At 45.6% G+C, this 18,249-nt stretch overlaps 1 protein-coding gene across 1 annotated transcript in view; it reads left to right on the plus strand.

Annotated features, from left to right (window-relative positions):
• Nucleotides 1–2,938: 2,938 nt before the first annotated feature.
• LOC124262617 (neural cell adhesion molecule 2-like) overlaps nt 2,939–18,249 on the plus strand; it is a 34,221-nt gene continuing 18,910 nt past the window's right edge. Inside the window, exons 1-6 of the mRNA XM_046697123.1 lie at nt 2,939–3,158; nt 8,738–8,912; nt 9,931–10,073; nt 11,319–11,431; nt 13,895–14,069; nt 15,177–15,319. Of these exons, the coding sequence (XP_046553079.1) occupies nt 3,104–3,158; nt 8,738–8,912; nt 9,931–10,073; nt 11,319–11,431; nt 13,895–14,069; nt 15,177–15,319 (804 nt within the window). The 5' untranslated portion in view covers nt 2,939–3,103. The remainder of the gene's footprint in view (nt 3,159–8,737; nt 8,913–9,930; nt 10,074–11,318; nt 11,432–13,894; nt 14,070–15,176; nt 15,320–18,249) is intronic.

Below are 18,249 nucleotides of genomic sequence, written 5' to 3' on the forward strand. Positions count from 1 at the left end.
TTATACCTTTATGTTCAAATATTTTCAGGACCCGTGAAGATCCGGGGTAGAATAGGTCTTCAGCAACCCATGTGCTTGCCATAAAAAGGCGACTATCTTGTCGTAAGAGGCGACTAACAGGATCGGGTGGACAGTTTCGCTGACTTGGTTGACACATGTCATCGGTTCCCAATTGTGCAGATCGATGCTCATGCTGTTGATCACTGGATTGTCTGGTCCAGACTCGATTATTTACAGACTGCCGCCATATAGCTGGAATATTGCTGAGTGCGGCGTAAAACTAAACTCACTCACTCACTCACTCAAATATTTTCAGAGTTATTCAAACATTCCTCTGAATGGATAAATAAAGTGGCTGTCATCTGTGACCACAAGTAGCGTTGTGTTGTGTGCGCTCCACCCACCCACCAACATTCACCCATATCCGCTACTATGTTTGATTAAACAGAAAAAGAAAATGTCGAAATTTATCAGCGTCAAGCTTTCAATCTTGTTGAGTATAGTCCAACTGTACAATCAATTCTGCTTTTAGCAGAGGTTTCTTATGAATGTGGAAAGGGGTTTGTCGCTTCCATTAGAAAGTCAGCTTGGTTAAAAGTCTTCAAAGGCATTTAGAAGTTGGTGTGTTAATACAAGACAAATCTTATGGATAACAAGAAGGGGCAAGAACCAGCCCGGAAACGTCATGATAAACAAATAAACAAGTTGTTATCCATAACATTTGTCTTGTGTCAGTTTAGTTGGACGTGCAGTTTAATGAAAAATTTATGCCCACACATTTTTTTCTCAATTATGTCAGCATAAAAACTTATGCGTTTTTATAAGATATGTCTGATTTCTATGTCATACTGTCAACCCTCAAACAAAGACCACTGTATCGGGTTTCGGTTTGGTACAGCTGAGTGGATAACGCCTCCAGGGATGACAACACTTTCAACTGGAAGCGACGGAAGTGCTTGGGTTAGGTCGTGAGTGTGTTGGTGACACACGTGACTATCACCCGATCAAAGGAAACATCCCATCTCTGAGCTCCGCACAGTTTAGTACAATGAACTTGAATTTCCGACAGTCGCTATATAAATTAGATAAATTGAGATAAACAATATTTTTCATAGATGGCGCTTGTGGCTCATTTGTCTGAGGTGGCGCAATTCGTGGTGCTGAGTGGTATGCCTAAAGTTTGCCAGGGTCTTGTAACCGTGAGATAGAGTGACTGAGTGAGTATGGTTTTACGCCGTTTTCACAATATTCCAGCAATATCATGGCGGGGACACCAGAAATGGGCTTCACACATTGTAACCATGAGGGGAATCGAACCCGGATCTTCGACGTGACGAGCGAACGTGTTAACCACAAGGCTACCAAACCGACCCTCCTGGGGTCTAATCCAATATTCGGTGTGAATATGTTTCTCGTTTTCAGAACAACATGGTAAACGTGGTGAACATCCGAGATATGACACATAGTTTACCTCCCTGCCCGTGACGTCACTGAGTGAACGCTCTCACCAGTGTACTAAATGCTGAAGGACTGCACAGGTCAGATTGGGTCAAAGTTACCCGTCAGGTTAATGACAAAATAAAACTGAATGGTTGCCATGCCTGAAACAGTTATCCCTCATGGTCACAGATTACATTGTACACGTCAGGTCATTATGATTAGAGTGAGTGAGTGAGTGAGTGCCGGTTGAGGTGTGACTAGTTGAGTTGTTGAGTTGCTGGGTGAGTTGTTGGTTGTTGAGGTGTGACTGGTTGAGTTGTTGACTGAGGAAGTGGTGGTTGAGGTGTGACTGGTTGAGTTGTTGACTGAGGAAGTGGTGGTTGAGGTGTGACTGGTTGAGTTGTTGATAGAATGAGTGGTGGTTGAGGTGTGACTGGTGGTTGAGGTGTGAGTTGTTGAGTGGGTAAGTGGTGGTTGAGGTGTGACTGGTTGAGTTGTTGAGTGAGTGAGTGATGGCTGAGGTGTGAGTGGTTGTGTTGTTGAGAGAGTGAGTGGTGGTTGAGGTGTGACTGGTTGAGTTGTTGAGTGAGTGAGTGATGGTTGAGGTGTGACTGGTTGAGGTGTTGAGTGAGTGAGTGGTGGTTGAGATGTGAGTGGTTGTGTTGTTGAGAGAGTGAGTGGTGGTTGAGGTGTGACTGGTTTTGTTGTTGAGAGAGTGAGTGGTGGTTGAGGTGTGACTGGTTGAGGTGTTGAGTGAGTGAGTGATGGCTGAGGTGTGAGTGGTTGAGTTGTTGAGTGAGTGAGTGGTGGTTGAGATGTGAGTGGTTGTGTTGTTGAGAGAGTGAGTGGTGGTTGAGGTGTGACTGGTTGAGTTGTTGAGTGAGTGAGTGATGGTTGAGGTGTGACTGGTTGAGTTGTTGAGTGAGTGAGTGGTGGTTGAGATGTGAGTGGTTGTGTTGTTGAGAGAGTGAGTGGTGGTTGAGATGTGAGTGGTTGTGTTGTTGAGTGAGTGAGTGGTGGTTGAGGTGTGACTGGTTGAGTTGTTGAGTGAGTGAGTGATGGTTGAGGTGTGACTGGTTGAGTTGTTGAGTGAGTGAGTGATGGTTGAGGTGTGACTGGTTGAGTTGTTGAGTGAGTGAATGCTGGTTGAGGTGTGACTGGTTGAGTGAGTGAGTGGTGGTAGAGGTGTGAGTGGTTCAGTTGTTGAGTGAGTGAGTGGTGGTTGAGGTTTCACTGGTTCAGTTGTTGAGTGAGTGAGTGGTGGTTGAGGTTTCACTGGTTCAGTTGTTGAGTGAGTGAGAGGTGGTTGAGTTGTTGAGAGAGTGAGCTGTTGAGTGAGTGAGTGAGTGGTGTCCCATGTGGCACGACTCCGCTGTAAAATTGCTGACAGGTAAAATTAGCCACGACACTCCGTGACTTTCATAACAGATGTGCTCGAAAACGGAAACTAAGTTGACACTACCAACAATTACTGTCACATTAACAGCCCCCGTAACGGTTTATCTCGCGGAGGAGATAGGTGTTACTGCCTCATTCCCGCGTAGGAATATCTGAAGCACTTGCTCTGAGTCCGCGTGTGGAAACAGTGCGTGTTTATGAAGTCGGAGTGAGGGACAGAGGCTACTAACAGACGTTGCTTGGTCAAGCCAGGACAGTGTCCGGAATGGATTTATCTATTATGCCTGTTGTGTTGTCATTGCTGCTCATAGGAATTAGCTGTGAGTATTGTGAATTAGTGTGTGATCACTGTCGGAAGCCCAGCTTCGACATGACAGCGTTATTCAAATGATGATACCCAGGTATCGCGCGAGATTGTCACGTTTTTCTGTTTCTGTTGCAAAGTCGTGACATAGCATGATCATTTATGGCCTAAGAATGAAATGTGGTGGAATGATTTTGTGTAATAAGTTTCCAATTTGCATATGCAGATTTTAGCGATTGGTAATTTTGATGGGTCATTCAGTTGGCTGGTTGTTGTGGTGTGTTGGTGGGTGTGTTGGTGTGTTGGTGGGTGTGTTGGCGTGTTGGTGGGTGGGTTGGTGTGTTGGTGGGTTGGCGTGTGGGTGGGTGGGTTGGTGTGTTGGTTGGTGTGTTGGTTGGTGTGTTGGTGGGTGTGTTGGTGGGTGGGTTGGTGTGTTGGTGGGTAGGTTGGCGTGTTGGTTTGTGTGTTGGTTGGTGGGTTGTTGTGTTGGTGGGTGTGTTGGCGTGTTGGTGGGTGGGTTGGTGTGTTTGTGGGTGGGTGGGTTGGTGTGTTGGTTGGTGTGTTGGTGGGTTAGCATGTTGGTGGGTGGGTTGGAGTGTTGGTTGGTGTGTTGGTGTGTTGGTATGTTGGTGTGTTGGTGGGTGGGTTGTTCTGTTGTTGTGTTGCTGTGTTGGTGTGTTGTTGTGTGTGTTGTTGTGTTGGTGTGTTGTTGGGTGGGTTGTTGTGTTGTTGTGTTGCTGTGTTGGTTGGAGTGTTGGTTGGTGTGTTGGTTGGTGTGTTGGTGGGTGGGTTGTTCTGTTGGTGTGTTGGTGTGTTGGTGTGTTGTTGGGTGTGTTGTTGGGTTGGTTGGTGGGTTGGTGTGTCGGTTGGTGTGTTGGTGGATGGGTTGTTGTGCTGGTGGGTGTGTTGATTGGTGTGTTGGTGGGTGTGTTGATTGGTGTGTTGGTTGGTGTGTTGGTTGGTGTGTTGATTGGTGTGTTGATTGGTGTGTTGGTGAGTGTGTTGATTGGTGTGTTGGTGGGTTTGTTGGTTGGTGTGTTGATTGGTGTGTGTGTTGGTTGGTGTGTTGATTGGTGTGTTCGTTGGTGTGTTGATTGGTGTGTTGATGGGTGTGTTGGTGAGTGTGTTGATTGGTGTGTTGGTGGGTGTGTTGGTTGGTGTGTTGATTGGTGTGTGTGTTGGTTGGTGTGTTGATTGGTGTGTTGGTTGGTGTGTTGATTGGTGTGTTGGTGGGTGTGTTGATTGGTGTGTTGGTTGGTGTGTTGATTGGTGTGTCGGTTGATGTGTTGGTGGGTGTGTTGATTGGTGTGTTGGTTGGTGTGTTGATTGGTGTGTTGGTTGGTGTGTTGGTGGGTGTGTTGACTGGTGTGTTGGTTGGTGTGTTGATTGGTGTGTTGGTTGGTGTGTTGATTGGTGTGTTGATTGGTGTGTTGGTGGGTCTGTTGGTGGGTGTGTTGGTGGGTGTGTTGATTGGTGTGTTGATTGGTGTGTTGGTGGGTGAGTTTGTGGGTGTGTTCGTGGGTGTGTTGGTGGGTATGTTGATTGGTGTGTTGGTTGGTATGTTGGTGGGTGGGTTGTTGTGTTGGTGGGTGGGTTGTTGTGTTGGTTGGTGTGTTGATGGGTTGGTTGGTGGGTTTGTGTGTTGGTTGGTGTGTTGGTGTGTGTGTTGGTGTGGTTGTGGGTTGGTTGTTGTGTTGGTGGGTGTGTTGGTGTGTGTGTTGGTGTGTTGGTGGGTGGGTTGGTGTTGGTTGGTGTGTTGGTGGGTGTGTTGGTGGGTGGGTTGGTGCGTTGGTGTGTTGGTGGGTGGGTTGTTGTGTTGGTGGGTTTGTTGGTGGGTGGGTTGGTGTGTTAGTGGGTTGGTTGGTGTGTTGGTCGGTCGAATCTGGACCAGACAATCTAGTGGTCAACAGCATGAACATCGATCTGCGCAATTGGGATACGATGACATGTGTCAACCAAATCAGGGAGCTTTACCACCCGATCCCGTTAGTCGCCACGTACGGCAAGCATGGGTTGCTGAAGATCACTTCTAACCCGGTTGATCTTCACTGGTCGATGGGTCATTTGAAACTATATGACGACTCATCGCTTCGTTGTAGAGACATTCATGAAATGACGTCACCCCTTGTTCCTGATGTAACAAACTGATCAGATGACGTCATCTGAACAGTTAATTAGTAATTAGGGTTGATATTACCGAACGTTTCGTTACATTTTCTCTAAAGAAGCAGTGATTAATGCAGACCAACTTCGACTTACAGTCACTGTGATATCGTGCTGCATTTAGGGGAAACTTGTCTCTCGTGCGTGGTGGAACGCTGTCGACCACCTGCCAGTCCAGTGATGCATGTCCACCCGATACCAGGTTTAGTCAATGCCTTCATCATTTCTGTGTCTTTGTCGGTAAATACTGTCAAACACACCCTCCTATCCATGACAGCAGACAAAATGAGAATCACCTGCTGGGTAGCCGATCCAAACGTTTACAATCAATTGCTATCGAGTGAGGAGTGAGTTTAGTTTTACGCCGCACTCAGCAATATCCCAGCTATATGGTGGCGGTCTGTAAATAATCGAGTCAACCATGTGTCAACCATGTCAGCGAGCCTGACCACCCGATCCCGTTAGTCGCCTCTTACGACAAGCATAGTGGCCTTTATGGCAAGCACATGGGTTGCTGAAGACCTATTCTACCCCGGATCTTCACGGGTCCAGTTGCTATCGACACCAAGGACATTTCCAATTTAACGTTGTGCTGACCCAGTTTCAAACATGACCTTTCATCTGGTCAGTATTTCGATCGCCGTACTGTGACTTTGATGCTGAAGGGGCATAAGTGCTTTTAACTGTTTAAAGCAACAACAGGAAATGGTTAACTATTTGATAATGAAACACAGTGGTTCTGTCACGATCTGTCTAAACACAGGTTCTTGAAACATCCGGTACACATCCTGTCATGAGTCTTGGGAGTACCCAGGAAAGAAATGAGAGGGTGGTTTGGGGGTATGTTACCTCTTGAACCCCTCATTGCACTAAAGGATCTCTCGCTCGATGCCGATGTCACGCCATGTTGGCATCAATGTAGCATGAGAGTTATGCCCCTTTTATAGAAAGGGAGATAAATCTATAACGTACCACATGTAAAATATATTGCCGAAAAAAAAAGTGTAAGCACGTGCCTAAAGTGCAGGCACGCTACTGACTGCATTCCGGTGTCCGTTTATCATAAAACTGGGACCCTATATAACTTTGTGATATCAAAAATGATTCTTAACAAACTTTGAGTAGTATAGTTTTACCGCTCCTAAGAGTACTAGTGTCCGACAGTCCACGAGGTCACGTTACATGTAGCCCGCCTACAAGTTAAGGTGGATTGCAATACCTGGGTAGTCCAGTTCCAACACCAGGACAGTTTCTCTTCTCTAAACAATGTGTGTACGGTTGACACACAATCATCTCCCGGGATCGTACAAACTGTATCTATGTCCCAGTTTACGTGACCCCAAAACGAGGTCACTGTTGGGTGCCTCCAGGATTCTTCAGCTTAGCTGTACATACTGAACTGCGATATTTGAATGAGTGAGTGAGTATGGTTTTACGCCGCTTTTAGCAATATTCCTGCAATACCACGGCGGGGGCACCAGAAATAGGCTTCACACATTATATCATGTTAAGAATCGATCCCGGGTCTTCGGCGTGACGAGCGAACACTTTCACCACTGGGTTACCCCACCGCCCCCTGATATCTGAAGGCCATTTGCAGCGACTTGTGGTGGAGAGGAAGCAGACTATGAGACTAAAAGAAAGTAAGGAACCTAAATATTTCTTACTGACAGGCGCAAGAGGCGACTAACGGGATCGGGTGGTCAGGCTGACTTGGTTGACACATGTCATCGGTTCCCAAATACGTAGATCGATGCTCATCCTGTTGATCACTGGATTGTCTGGTCCAGACTCGATTATGTACAGACCGCAGCCATACAGCTGGAATATTGCTGAGTGCGGCGTAAAACTAAGCTCAGTCACTCACTCACTTACTGACAGGACCAACCTTGCAACAACATAATTACGGGGCAGACATTAACCTCAAAACTGATATTGTGTGTGGATGACGTTTCAGAATTTAAATATCGTGATTTGTCTTTAGTCTCAGGACATTTGCACTCATCTGCAATTCAAAACATGATCCTCGATTCCTGGTTGCCAACGGTACAAGAATCTGTATCGACACCTCGTAATAATGAAGTTATCCACAAAGTATGTCTATTTTGAACATTCTCGAGATGCATCCTCCCATGCTCTTTCTTTTGCTTAACGGGGCGGTGGGGTAGTCTAGTGGTTTAAGCGTTCGCTCGTCACGCCGAGGACTGGGTTCGATTCCCCACATGGATACAATGTGCAAACCGAAACATGAGTCTCATTAACCCATTCAGACAATGACCTACTTTTCAGCCGATCCTAATTTTCTCGTGTGAAGGTGAAAATAGACATCATAAACAACTATGGTTACACTGAATTTCAATTCCTGGTTTCATAAGAAAATGCTATTTACAAATTAATTTTAATTTTAAACTTTAATAGCATCGTATTTCTATATTTTATGGCGAGGAGTAGGCAGCATGACCTTAACTAAGACGTCACAGACTGCCCCTGTTTGATGAGGTCGTAAAATGATTCACAATGCATCTGGCTCAGTGGTTACATCTGTTATGTGTTTTTTGGGTAGTTCTGTAACGCACAATGTGATTTATATCAAGTCCGTACCAGACCGCCAAACTTTTCTAGCGGCAGAGCCTCGTTTTGAGATTTCCACGATTTCCAGGTTTCTGTTTGTCAGAGCTCGCTGTACGACAGAGCACGCTGCGCGACATGTTTGTAAGGGTTAGAAGGAGCGTAGTGTTGCAATATACGTGTGCTTAGATGTATCAAATAATACTGATTAATATTTATGTATCCAGTTAAATGAATTGGTCTCAAAATTCTGGACTGTTTATTGTACCAAGTTGCGCAATAGGACGGAACCCAGTCAACAGGAAACGAGACTGCTTTGTAATCAATATTTTGACTTGGAAGCACAGGCGCCCGACTCTGATATATTTATAAGCATGACCTATATATATATAAGATATAAGAAAGGTGTGTCAGTAAATCGAAACAAAATGGCGGCCCGGCTCGGCTCGGCTCGGTTTCGTTCTGACAAACGCTTCCATCGCTTTGACCGCTGAATAAACTGCACAATTTATACTCAGTTGACCACTGTAAAGTACCTTGCGTATCACAAACCTGATGATTTTATTCCCATTTAAAGATTTCAATAATTTTGCCGTCCATTCTCGGGCGAAGTCAGTACATATGCCCGGAAGTAAACAAATCTCAGGCTACAGACCCGCACCGAATAGTAGAGCGAGTCTCTAATTGGATAATATAGTTGCACGTTAAAGAGGTGGGAATAATAGAAGACGCTATCCAATCAGAGACTCGCCCATTTCTGGTGTCCCCCGCCGTGATATTGCTGGAATATTGGTAAAAGCGGCGTAAAACCAAACCTTCCCACTCACACTTTTGCGTAACATTTTTTTTCCAATTTTGTTGCAGACGCCCAAGAACTCGTGCTTAATCCGAACACTACGATTGTGATGAATTCACCAAACAAAGGATTAGTAATAAACTGCGAGGTTCGAGGAATAACTGACGGGCAAAGAGCAAACGTACAATGGTTGGACACAAAGGGCAATGTCATAGGACCTTACAGCAACATGCGAACACCCAGGTAGGAAAGCTGAAGTGCACGCTTCATATCATCGCACGTTGATTTGATCTCTTTAATACTCTCAATGTTTCTTACAATTATACGGGATCGGGTGGTCAGGCACGCTGACCTGGTTGACACATGTCATCGTATCCATGCTCATGCTGTTGATTACTGGATTGTCTGGTCCAGACTTGATTAATTACAGGCACCCGCCATATAGCTGGAATATTGCTGAGTAAAATTAAACTCACTCACTCACTCTTACAATTGTAGTTCAGTTAGAAACACTATATTTCTCTATATAAATATTCTCACTATAGCTCTCGCATTCACTTTCTTTCTCTCACAAGCAAGTTATTTCCCGCGTTTTTCTGTCTATTTTCTCCACAGTCACTATATTTCTCTCACAATCATAATTCTGGTATATATCTCACGTTTGGTATTCTTCTCTCTCATTCATTCCATATCCCCACATTCCTGCTATTTATCTAATATTTATTTTATTTCTCTCACATCCACTCTGTAATTCTCACATTCACACCATGCCTCTCAAAAACACTATACTTCAATCCTGCTGAATGTGTCACATTTACTATTTGTCTCTCGCATTCCAGCCATATATATCTCACTTTCATTCTATAATTGGCCCGGGAAGATCCGGGTTAAAATTGATCTTCAACAACCCCTGCTTGTCGTAAGACGCGACTAACGGGATCGGGTGGTCAGGCTCGCTGACTTGGTTGACACATGTCATCGGTTCCCTATTCCGCAGATCGATGCTAATGCTGTTGATCACTGATTGTCTGGTCCAGACTCGATTATTTACAGACCGCCGTCATGTAGCTGGAATATTACTGAGTGCGGCGTAAAACAACAAACAGCAATAACTGTAATCCTCTAACGCGGAGAAGAATATTTAGAATCTTTACTGTCATAAAAGTCACATGGAAATCAGTTCTTAAATACCTGTCCTAGCTGTAGAGTTCACCTAATTTACACGTCAAGTGGAATGTGTTACCTCCCCTTGTTGTTGCAGGATTTACTCCGAGCAGATGGGCAACCGTAACCGACTGCGGTTTGCAACGCTGGTGAATGGAGATGCAGGAACGTATACATGTCGAGGCACCGTCGTAGGCAAGACCATGACAAAAGATATACAGCTCAGTCTCAATAAAAACGGTAAATGGATATCGTGGTAATCATGAAACGCAAAGTTTGTGAAAATTATTGATATCTAACAAAGTCAATCTCGGTAAACATGGTAAATACATGTCCTAGTCCACATGAAAAAACTGTGAAAACTATAAATTTTAAGCAAAGTCAATATCGGAAAAGTAACTGTGTATCGTAATCTGCAATTAATACAAGTTTAAAATCAGTGGCATTAAAAATACTCTCCCACCCCACAAGACATATCTTTTTGAAGCAATGTAGACACCAGCAATGCCCGTGTCCATAACGAGTATTCGATGTATGTTTGTGAGAAATTGCTTAACTGGTGTTTGGATAAGCAGTGCCCGGCTTAACGGGCGTTGTTTTGTGAACTTCTTCAAAGGCGTTCAGAAGTTGGATTACGAAATACATGATCAGATACGTGGATAATAACAACGAGTGAGTGAGTTTAGTTTTACGCCGCACTCAGCAATATTTCAGCTATATGGCGGCGGTCTGTAAATAATCGAGTCTGAACCAGACAATCCAGTGATCAACAGCATGATCATCGATCTGCGCAACTGGGAACCGATGACATTTGTCAACCAAGTAGTGAACCTGACCACCCGATCCCGTTAGTCACCTCTTACGACAAGCATGGGTTACTGAAGATCAATATTCTAACCCGGACCTTCAAGGGTGTATAACAAAGAGGAGTGACGTTTTAGTATACATGTATATTCATTTGTAAAAACATATTTCAAGTTAGATATTCTGAACACCCCTCTCTGCTCTATTGTGAAAATAACCTGACCATAAACTGTGTTTATATTAGAATTTAAACTGAAACCTCGCTCCTTATTGTAAAGAAGTTCATTCATGTATCATATCTTTACTACTATGATCTCCATGTCTGGTGTCCTCCGCCGTGATATTGCTTGAATATTGCTAAAAGCGGCGTAAAACTAAACTCAGTCAGTCAGTACTACTATGATCTCTTGTTGCCCACAGACAGTTTAAAATGACTTAGTCACTCATATTTAAACTGGGCGGTGGGGTAGCCTAGTGGTTAAAGTGTTCGCTCGTCACGCCGAGGACCCGGGTTCGATTCCCCACATAGGTACAATGTGTGAAGCCCATTTCTGGTGTCCCCCGCGGTGATTTTGCTGGAATATTGCTAAAAGCGGCGTAAAACCAAACTCACTCACTCATAATATTTAAACCCACAACAGAATCCGTTGGCGTCTTTCTGAACTAGAGTCCACGTTTCAGTTCTGCCTTCTATCACGGCGCCCCCCACTTGGAGTACACCCACTGTCGGCAAGAGGTTCGAGTTGACATGCCTAGCGGAGGGCATTCCACCACCCTCCTTCATCTTTGACAAGGTGAGACATTGTTCCACTCAGTGGGACCCCCTACAAAGCGTCGACAGTACCTCGCGTTTACAACGAAAAAATATTTACCAAACTATTTCTGTGTGAATCCCTCAATCTGTAAAAAATTTATTTTTCTCATGGAATGTGACTATGAACCACTCATCCTCAAATTATCGAAATATATAAAACACTGTTTGTGCAGCATCAAATGATATTATGTGAAAGTTTCATTTATATTTGTAACATACCTCCGTGGTGTAGTGTTCTCTGTTTCCGCCTCGGAGAGCGGAAGGTCGCTTGTTTTTCCCCGACCGCGTCATAATAAAGTTCTGTTCTGTTCTGGTGTATGTTACTCATGCCTGGACGCTCGGCATTAAAGGGTACAACAAGGACTGTCGGCTCCATGTTTATTCATGTGTGGCTCAATTAAAACTGAAACAAGCTAGCACTATAAAACGACATGAAGGCATCACTGTAGAAAATAAAGTTCTGTTGTTTTTCTTGTATAAAGATTGCGTAGAAGATGGTCGGTACTTCATGTTTTGTTTCACTGCGTATTATATGACGATAAATCTTGTAAATGAATGCATTGTTAAATCTAGGTGTTGTTTTAATATGCCTGATACTGATAAGTTTGATTTTATGTTTATTGATGCTAATGTCTGTTTTTCATTTGCCCAAATCTGTTATTTAATTTTAAATGGTAGAAAGCATATATTATATGGATAACATATAATGTTTTATGGTATTTTACTGTTGTGGTATTATTTAATGAGAACTTAGAATACCATTTGGTTGTTTGTTGTTTAACGCAGCCCGTACAATATTCCAGCCATATGGCGGCGGTCTGTAAATAATCGAGTCTGGACCAGACAATCCAGTTATCAACAGCATGAACATCGATCTACGCAATTGGGATACGATGACATGTGTCAACCAGGTCAGTGTGGCTGACCACCCGATCCCGTATAATTGTAAGAAACATTGAGAGTATTAAAGAGATCAAATCAACGTGGGAGGATAGGAAGCGTGCACTTCAGCTTTCCTACCTGGGTGTTCTCGTGTTGCTGTAAGGTCCTATGACATTGCCCTTTGTGTCCAACCATTGGACGTTTGCTCACGTGCCCATTGTGCCCTTTGTGCCCAGCCATTGGACGTGTGCCCTTGTGCCCAGCCATTGGAGCCATTGGACGTGTGCCCTTTGTGTCCAGCCATTGGACGTGTGCCCCTTTGACTCCAGCCATTGGACGTATGCCCTTTGTGTCCAGCCATTGGACGTGTGCCCTTGTGCCCAGCCATTGGACGTGTGCCCTTTGTGTCCAGCCATTGGACGTGTGCCCTTTGTGCCCAGCCATTGGACGTGTGCCCTTTGTGCCCAGCCATTGGACGTGTGCCCTTTGTGTCCAGCCATTGGACGTGTGCCCTTTGTGTCCAGCCATTGGACGTATGCCCAGCCATTGACGTGTGTGTCCAGCCATTGGACGTATGCCCTTTGTGTCCAGCCATTGGACGTGTGCCCTTTGTGTCCAGCCATTGGACGTGTGCCCTTTGTGCCCAGCCATTGGACGTATGCCCTTTGTGCCCAGCCATTGGACGTGTGCCCTTTGTGCCCAGCCATTGGACGTATGCCCTTTGTGGTCCAGCCATTGGACGCCATTGTCCAGCCACTGGACGTGTGCCCATTGTGTCCAGCCATTGGACGTGTGGACGTATGCCCTTTGCCTTTGTGCCCAGCCGTTGGACGTATGACCTTTGACTCCAGCCATTGGACGTATGCCCTTTGTGTCCAGCCATTAGACGTATGCCCTTAGACTCCAGAGATTTGCTGAAAGATATTGAAAGGTTTTTAAATTGCGCCCCTGTCCATTTTGAGACGAAGTCCAAATCGTTTCCATGGGAACCGCCGAGAAAATAATAATAACAAAAAATGGGCGTGCATTTTAGATAGCAAAGGCACCACCTTTCGGTTCTGTTTGATATATCTACCAATTTTGTTGAGAAAATATTGAATGTTTTATTAGTTTTACTCCTGGTCAAAATGATTACGGACGGACGCCTGTACGGACAAGGCGTCGCCTACATTCCACCCTGTATCATCACCTATCCTCCCAGTGTTGTAATTAGTCCTTCAACCCTGCAACGTTCAGACGTTTCAACAAGAGTCATCAGCTGTGGAAAGAACAAATCATCTGATAGTTAAAAAGTCTTGATTTTTATAGACTTCCGAATCGTTTCAGGGACAAAATGGCTGAAAGGCACCACTTCAAGATGTCTTCCCTGACCGTTTCCATGCGTCACAGACCTTTTCGCAACATCGTTGTAACACGTCAAGTGTCTACACCTCAAAGAGGGCTATGTAGAAAAATAATTGGAAACCGTAGACTTTGTACAGATCTTTCACAGTTAGGCTTAGAACTTTTCAGCCTGCCCTCGTAATTGCATCTAATGTCCTCGTGCCGTCCTATGTTCCAGGACAAGTTCGCATTGTCGGGTGATAGATACAACGTGAGCGTCACAAAGGGTGTGAATGAAACCCAAGGGGTGTTGGTGATCGAGGACTTCCATTACGCCGACAGGGGAAACTACTCCTGCATCGCCTACAACCAGGCTGGTCACGTGACCCGGACTGTCTTCATCGACACACATGGTGAGTAGGGGTGAAACGGAACGCTCTTACCACGGTACGGTACGTATTGCGGTACAAGGCCTTCGGTTCGGTGTATGAGACATGATCATAATGCAGAAAATTGACAAGAGACAAATCTTACATTGTTTATAACATGGATAAAATATCACCATAATCTTTGTTTTTTGTTGAGATGTCATTTTATGACTGGATATTGACGGTAAGAAAACCGAAAATATCGAATTTTTGGATTGCATTACGGTATTACAAAATACCGCTGTGTACCGTTTCACCCCACATGGTGAGTGAGTGAGCAGTGTGGACTATCAACTCCAGAGTACGTGAGGGGCGGTGTGGGGTCGCCTAGTGGTTAAGGCGTTCGCTCGTCAAGTTGAAGACACGAGTTTGATTCCCCACATGGGCTCATTGTGTGAAGCCCATGTCTGGTGTCCCCCGCCGTGATATTGCTGGAATGTTGTTAAAAGCGGCGTAAAACCCAACTTACTGACCCAAAGTGAATGAAGTGCATCATGGTACAAGTAGAACAATAGCCGGAAGAATCTTACCAAGAATATCATCCGAAGTATGACCAGTTTGACCAGACCAGTAGGGCCCGTAAGTGGGTCACCGCACTTCACAAGACCTTAGTTCTTCCAGTGACAAACAATGTTTCATGCCATTTCAAATGGTCTCCTAGGAACCGATAAACCTTACAGGAATAACACATTCCCGATCCATTCATCCTCAAATTAGTCAACTATTACGACTGTCAACAGCTGTGACAGTCAACAAATGGTTGTATACTTGGTCCGGTCTAGTTAAGTCATGTTTGGCGGTCGCGCAAATTGGAACCAGAACTGGTTCTTGAATAAACGCTTGCCAACGGAAATCTGGTACCGGAAGTAAGCTGGGCCCAGTCTCGCATATCGCAAGTTGGCCCGCTCAAAGGGAGCCGGGAGCCAGCTTTGTACCGCAAAAGTGCCTTGCGAGACTTACAGACCCTATACGTCAGTGACAAAGAATGTATTTTATTAAGTCTGTTGGCGAACTGACCACGTTGATTTTCTTATTATTATCAGTGACGATTTCACTTTGGTCATAAAACAATATATGTTCTACTCCTTACAGTGCCTCCTGTTATTGAACCTATCCTAAACATATCGAAGCCAGAGGGCAGTGCTGCGGAGCTCGTGTGTGTTGCCAAGGGAAACCCTTCCTCGGTGGTGACATGGAGACTCAAGGGCTCCGGTGTCCCCATCACAGACAGTCGGGTGAGTTCTTCTCAGAGTGTTAGAGTGTGTTGCCAAGGGAAACCCTTCCCCAGTGGTGACATGGAGACTCAAGGGATCCGGTGTCCCCATCACAGACAGTCGGGTGAGTTCTTCTCAGAGTGTTAGAGTGTGTTGCCAAGGGAAACCCTTCCTCAGTGGTGACATGGAGACTCAAGGGCTCCGGTGTCCCCATCACAGACAGTCGGGTGAGTTCTTCTCAGAGTGTTAGAGTGTGTTGCCAAGGGAGACCCTTCCTCAGTGGTGACATGGAGACTCAAGGGCTCCGGTGTCCCCATCACAGAGACAGTCGGGTGAGTTCTTCTCAGAGTGTTAGAGGTGTGTTGCCAAGGGAAACCCTTCCTCAGTGGTGACATGGAGACTCAAGGGATCCGGTGTCCCCATCACAGACAGTCGGGTGAGTTCTTCTCAGAGTGTTAGAGTGTGTTGCTGCCAAGGGAAGCCCTTCCTCAGTGGTGACATGGAGAGTCAAGGGCTCCGGTGTCCCCATCACAGACAGTCGGGTGAGTTGTTCTCAGAGTGTTAGAGTGTGTTGCCAAGGGAGACCCTTCCCCAGTTGTGACATGGAGTGTCAAGGGCTCCGGTGTCCCTATCACAGACAGTTGGGTGAGTTGTTCTCAGAGTGTTAGAGTGTGTTGCCAAGGAAACCCTTCCTCAGTGGTGACATGGAGAGTCAAGGGCTCCGGTGTCCCCATCACAGACAGTCGGGTGAGTTCTTCTCAGAGTGTTAGAGTGTGTTGCCAAGGGAAACCCTTCCTCCAGTGGTGACATGGAGAGTCAAGGGGCTCCGGTGTCCCCATCACAGACAGTCGGGTGAGTTCTTCTCAGAGTGTTAGAGTGTGTTGTTAAGGGAAACCCTTCCCAGTGGTGACATGGAGACTCAAGGGATCCGGTGTCCCCATCACAGACAGTCGGGTGAGTTCTTCTCAGAGTGTTAGAGTGTGTTGCCAAGGGAAACCCTTCCCCAGTGGTGACATGGAGACTCAAGGGATCCGGTGTCCCCATCACAGACAGTCGGGTGAGTTCTTCTCAGAGTGTTAGAGCGTTGCCAAGGGAAACCCTTCCTCAGTGGTGACATGGAGACTCAAGGGATCCGGTGTCCCCATCACAGACAGTCGGGTGAGTTCTTCTCAGAGTGTTAGAGTGTGTTGCCAAGGGAAACCCTTCCTCAGTGGTGACATGGAGACTCAAGGGATCCGGTGTCCCCATCACAGACAGTCGGGTGAGTTCTTCTCAGAGTGTTAGAGTGTGTTGCCAAGGGAAACCCTTCCTCAGTGGTGACATGGAGACTCAAGGGCTCCGGTGTCCCCATCACAGACAGTCGGGTGAGTTCTTCTCAGAGTGTTAGAGTGTGTTGCCAAGGGAAACCCTTCCTCAGTGGTGACATGGAGACTCAAGGGATCCGGTGTCCCCATCACAGACAGTCAGGTGAGTTCTTCTCAGAGTGTTAGAGTGGTGTTGCCAAGGGAAACCCTTCCTCAGTGGTGACATGGAGACTCAAGGGATCCGGTGTCCCCATCACAGACAGTCGGGTGAGTTCTTCTCAGAGTGTTAGAGTGTGTTGCCAAGGGACACCCTTCCCCAGTGGTGACATGGAGACTCAAGGGCTCCGGTGTCCCCATCACAGACAGTCGGGTGAGTTCTTCTCAGAGTGTTAGAGTGTGTTGCCAAGGGAGACCCTTCCTCAGTGGTGACATGGAGACTCAAGGGATCCGACCTTCCAATCACAAACAGTCGGGTGAGTTCTTCTCAGAGTGTTAGAGTGTGTTGTCAAGGGAAACCCTTCCCCTGTGGTGACATGGAGAGTCAAGGGCTCCGACCTTCCAATCACAGACAGTCGGGTAAGTTGTGTGAGAGAGTGTTTTTGCAGACTTAACTCTTATTAATAAGTGCATTTATGATGAATTTATGTTGTGCATATCCTTTCTCTAGGTGAATGCTCATAGCGCTAACAATCAAAGCGCAGCAAATAATTTTCCGGGATAACCCAAGCAGCCTGTGAGGCGCTAGAAGGTTATAGTCACATGACTTATCCCACCTGGTACCCATTTTCCGCTCGGTGAACAGAGGCAATTTTGAACGAACTCACTTGCCTAAAGCGAAACCACATGTATCACATGTGCTTCCTTGTGGGGCAGGACTGAAGTCCTAGAAACTCTCAGGAGTCAAGCTCCCAAACACGGTCACCCATCCCAGGACTCTCCGCGCTCAACGTTCCTTAACTACAACTGATTTATGACCTGAGCTCTATGTACAGGTACACACACTACACTTAAAAGTCGGTTGTAGCCCGCCAGCAGGAAGACTATTGATGATACGGGGTCTGAGACCAGCATTTGCTGTTTGTCACTATATTATTGCAGTAACAGTATCAGTTAAACAACCCGGCCATCAGAACAATGTATAGTCTGGAAATACGTTCCACTGGGTGAGTGAGTGAGTGAGTTAATATTTAACGTCACATCGGCAATATTTCAGCCATATCGTGACGTGAACATTATACATTGAAATGGATGTAGATTATACAACCTGCCTACGAAGGACAGTAAAACAACTAGAATATCACAGATATACATGTAAAACTAGTAATTAAATCTAAAATATTTGAACTATAGGTGACAAGACAATATAAAAATAGGCTATATATCGCCAACAACTGAAGGTAGATCACCATACTAGAGACCATGGGGACTTACAATATATTTGCTTCCTGTATGGAACGTTCCAATGGAATTCATAGTCAAATGTCAATAATTTGAACATACTTCCCACATTACCAGCGTTCGGCACGACTTGGCCCGGGATACGATCAGGGTGGATACCACTTGAATACCTCATTTTGTGTTTATTGTACAAAAGGCCTCTGACCCGTGAAGATCCGGGGTAGAATAGGTCTTCAGCAACACATGTGC

Source organism: Haliotis rubra, unplaced genomic scaffold, assembly GCF_003918875.1.
Source record: "Haliotis rubra isolate DU_JTF1 unplaced genomic scaffold, ASM391887v1 Scf848, whole genome shotgun sequence".
NCBI lineage: Eukaryota > Metazoa > Mollusca > Gastropoda > Lepetellida > Haliotidae > Haliotis > Haliotis rubra.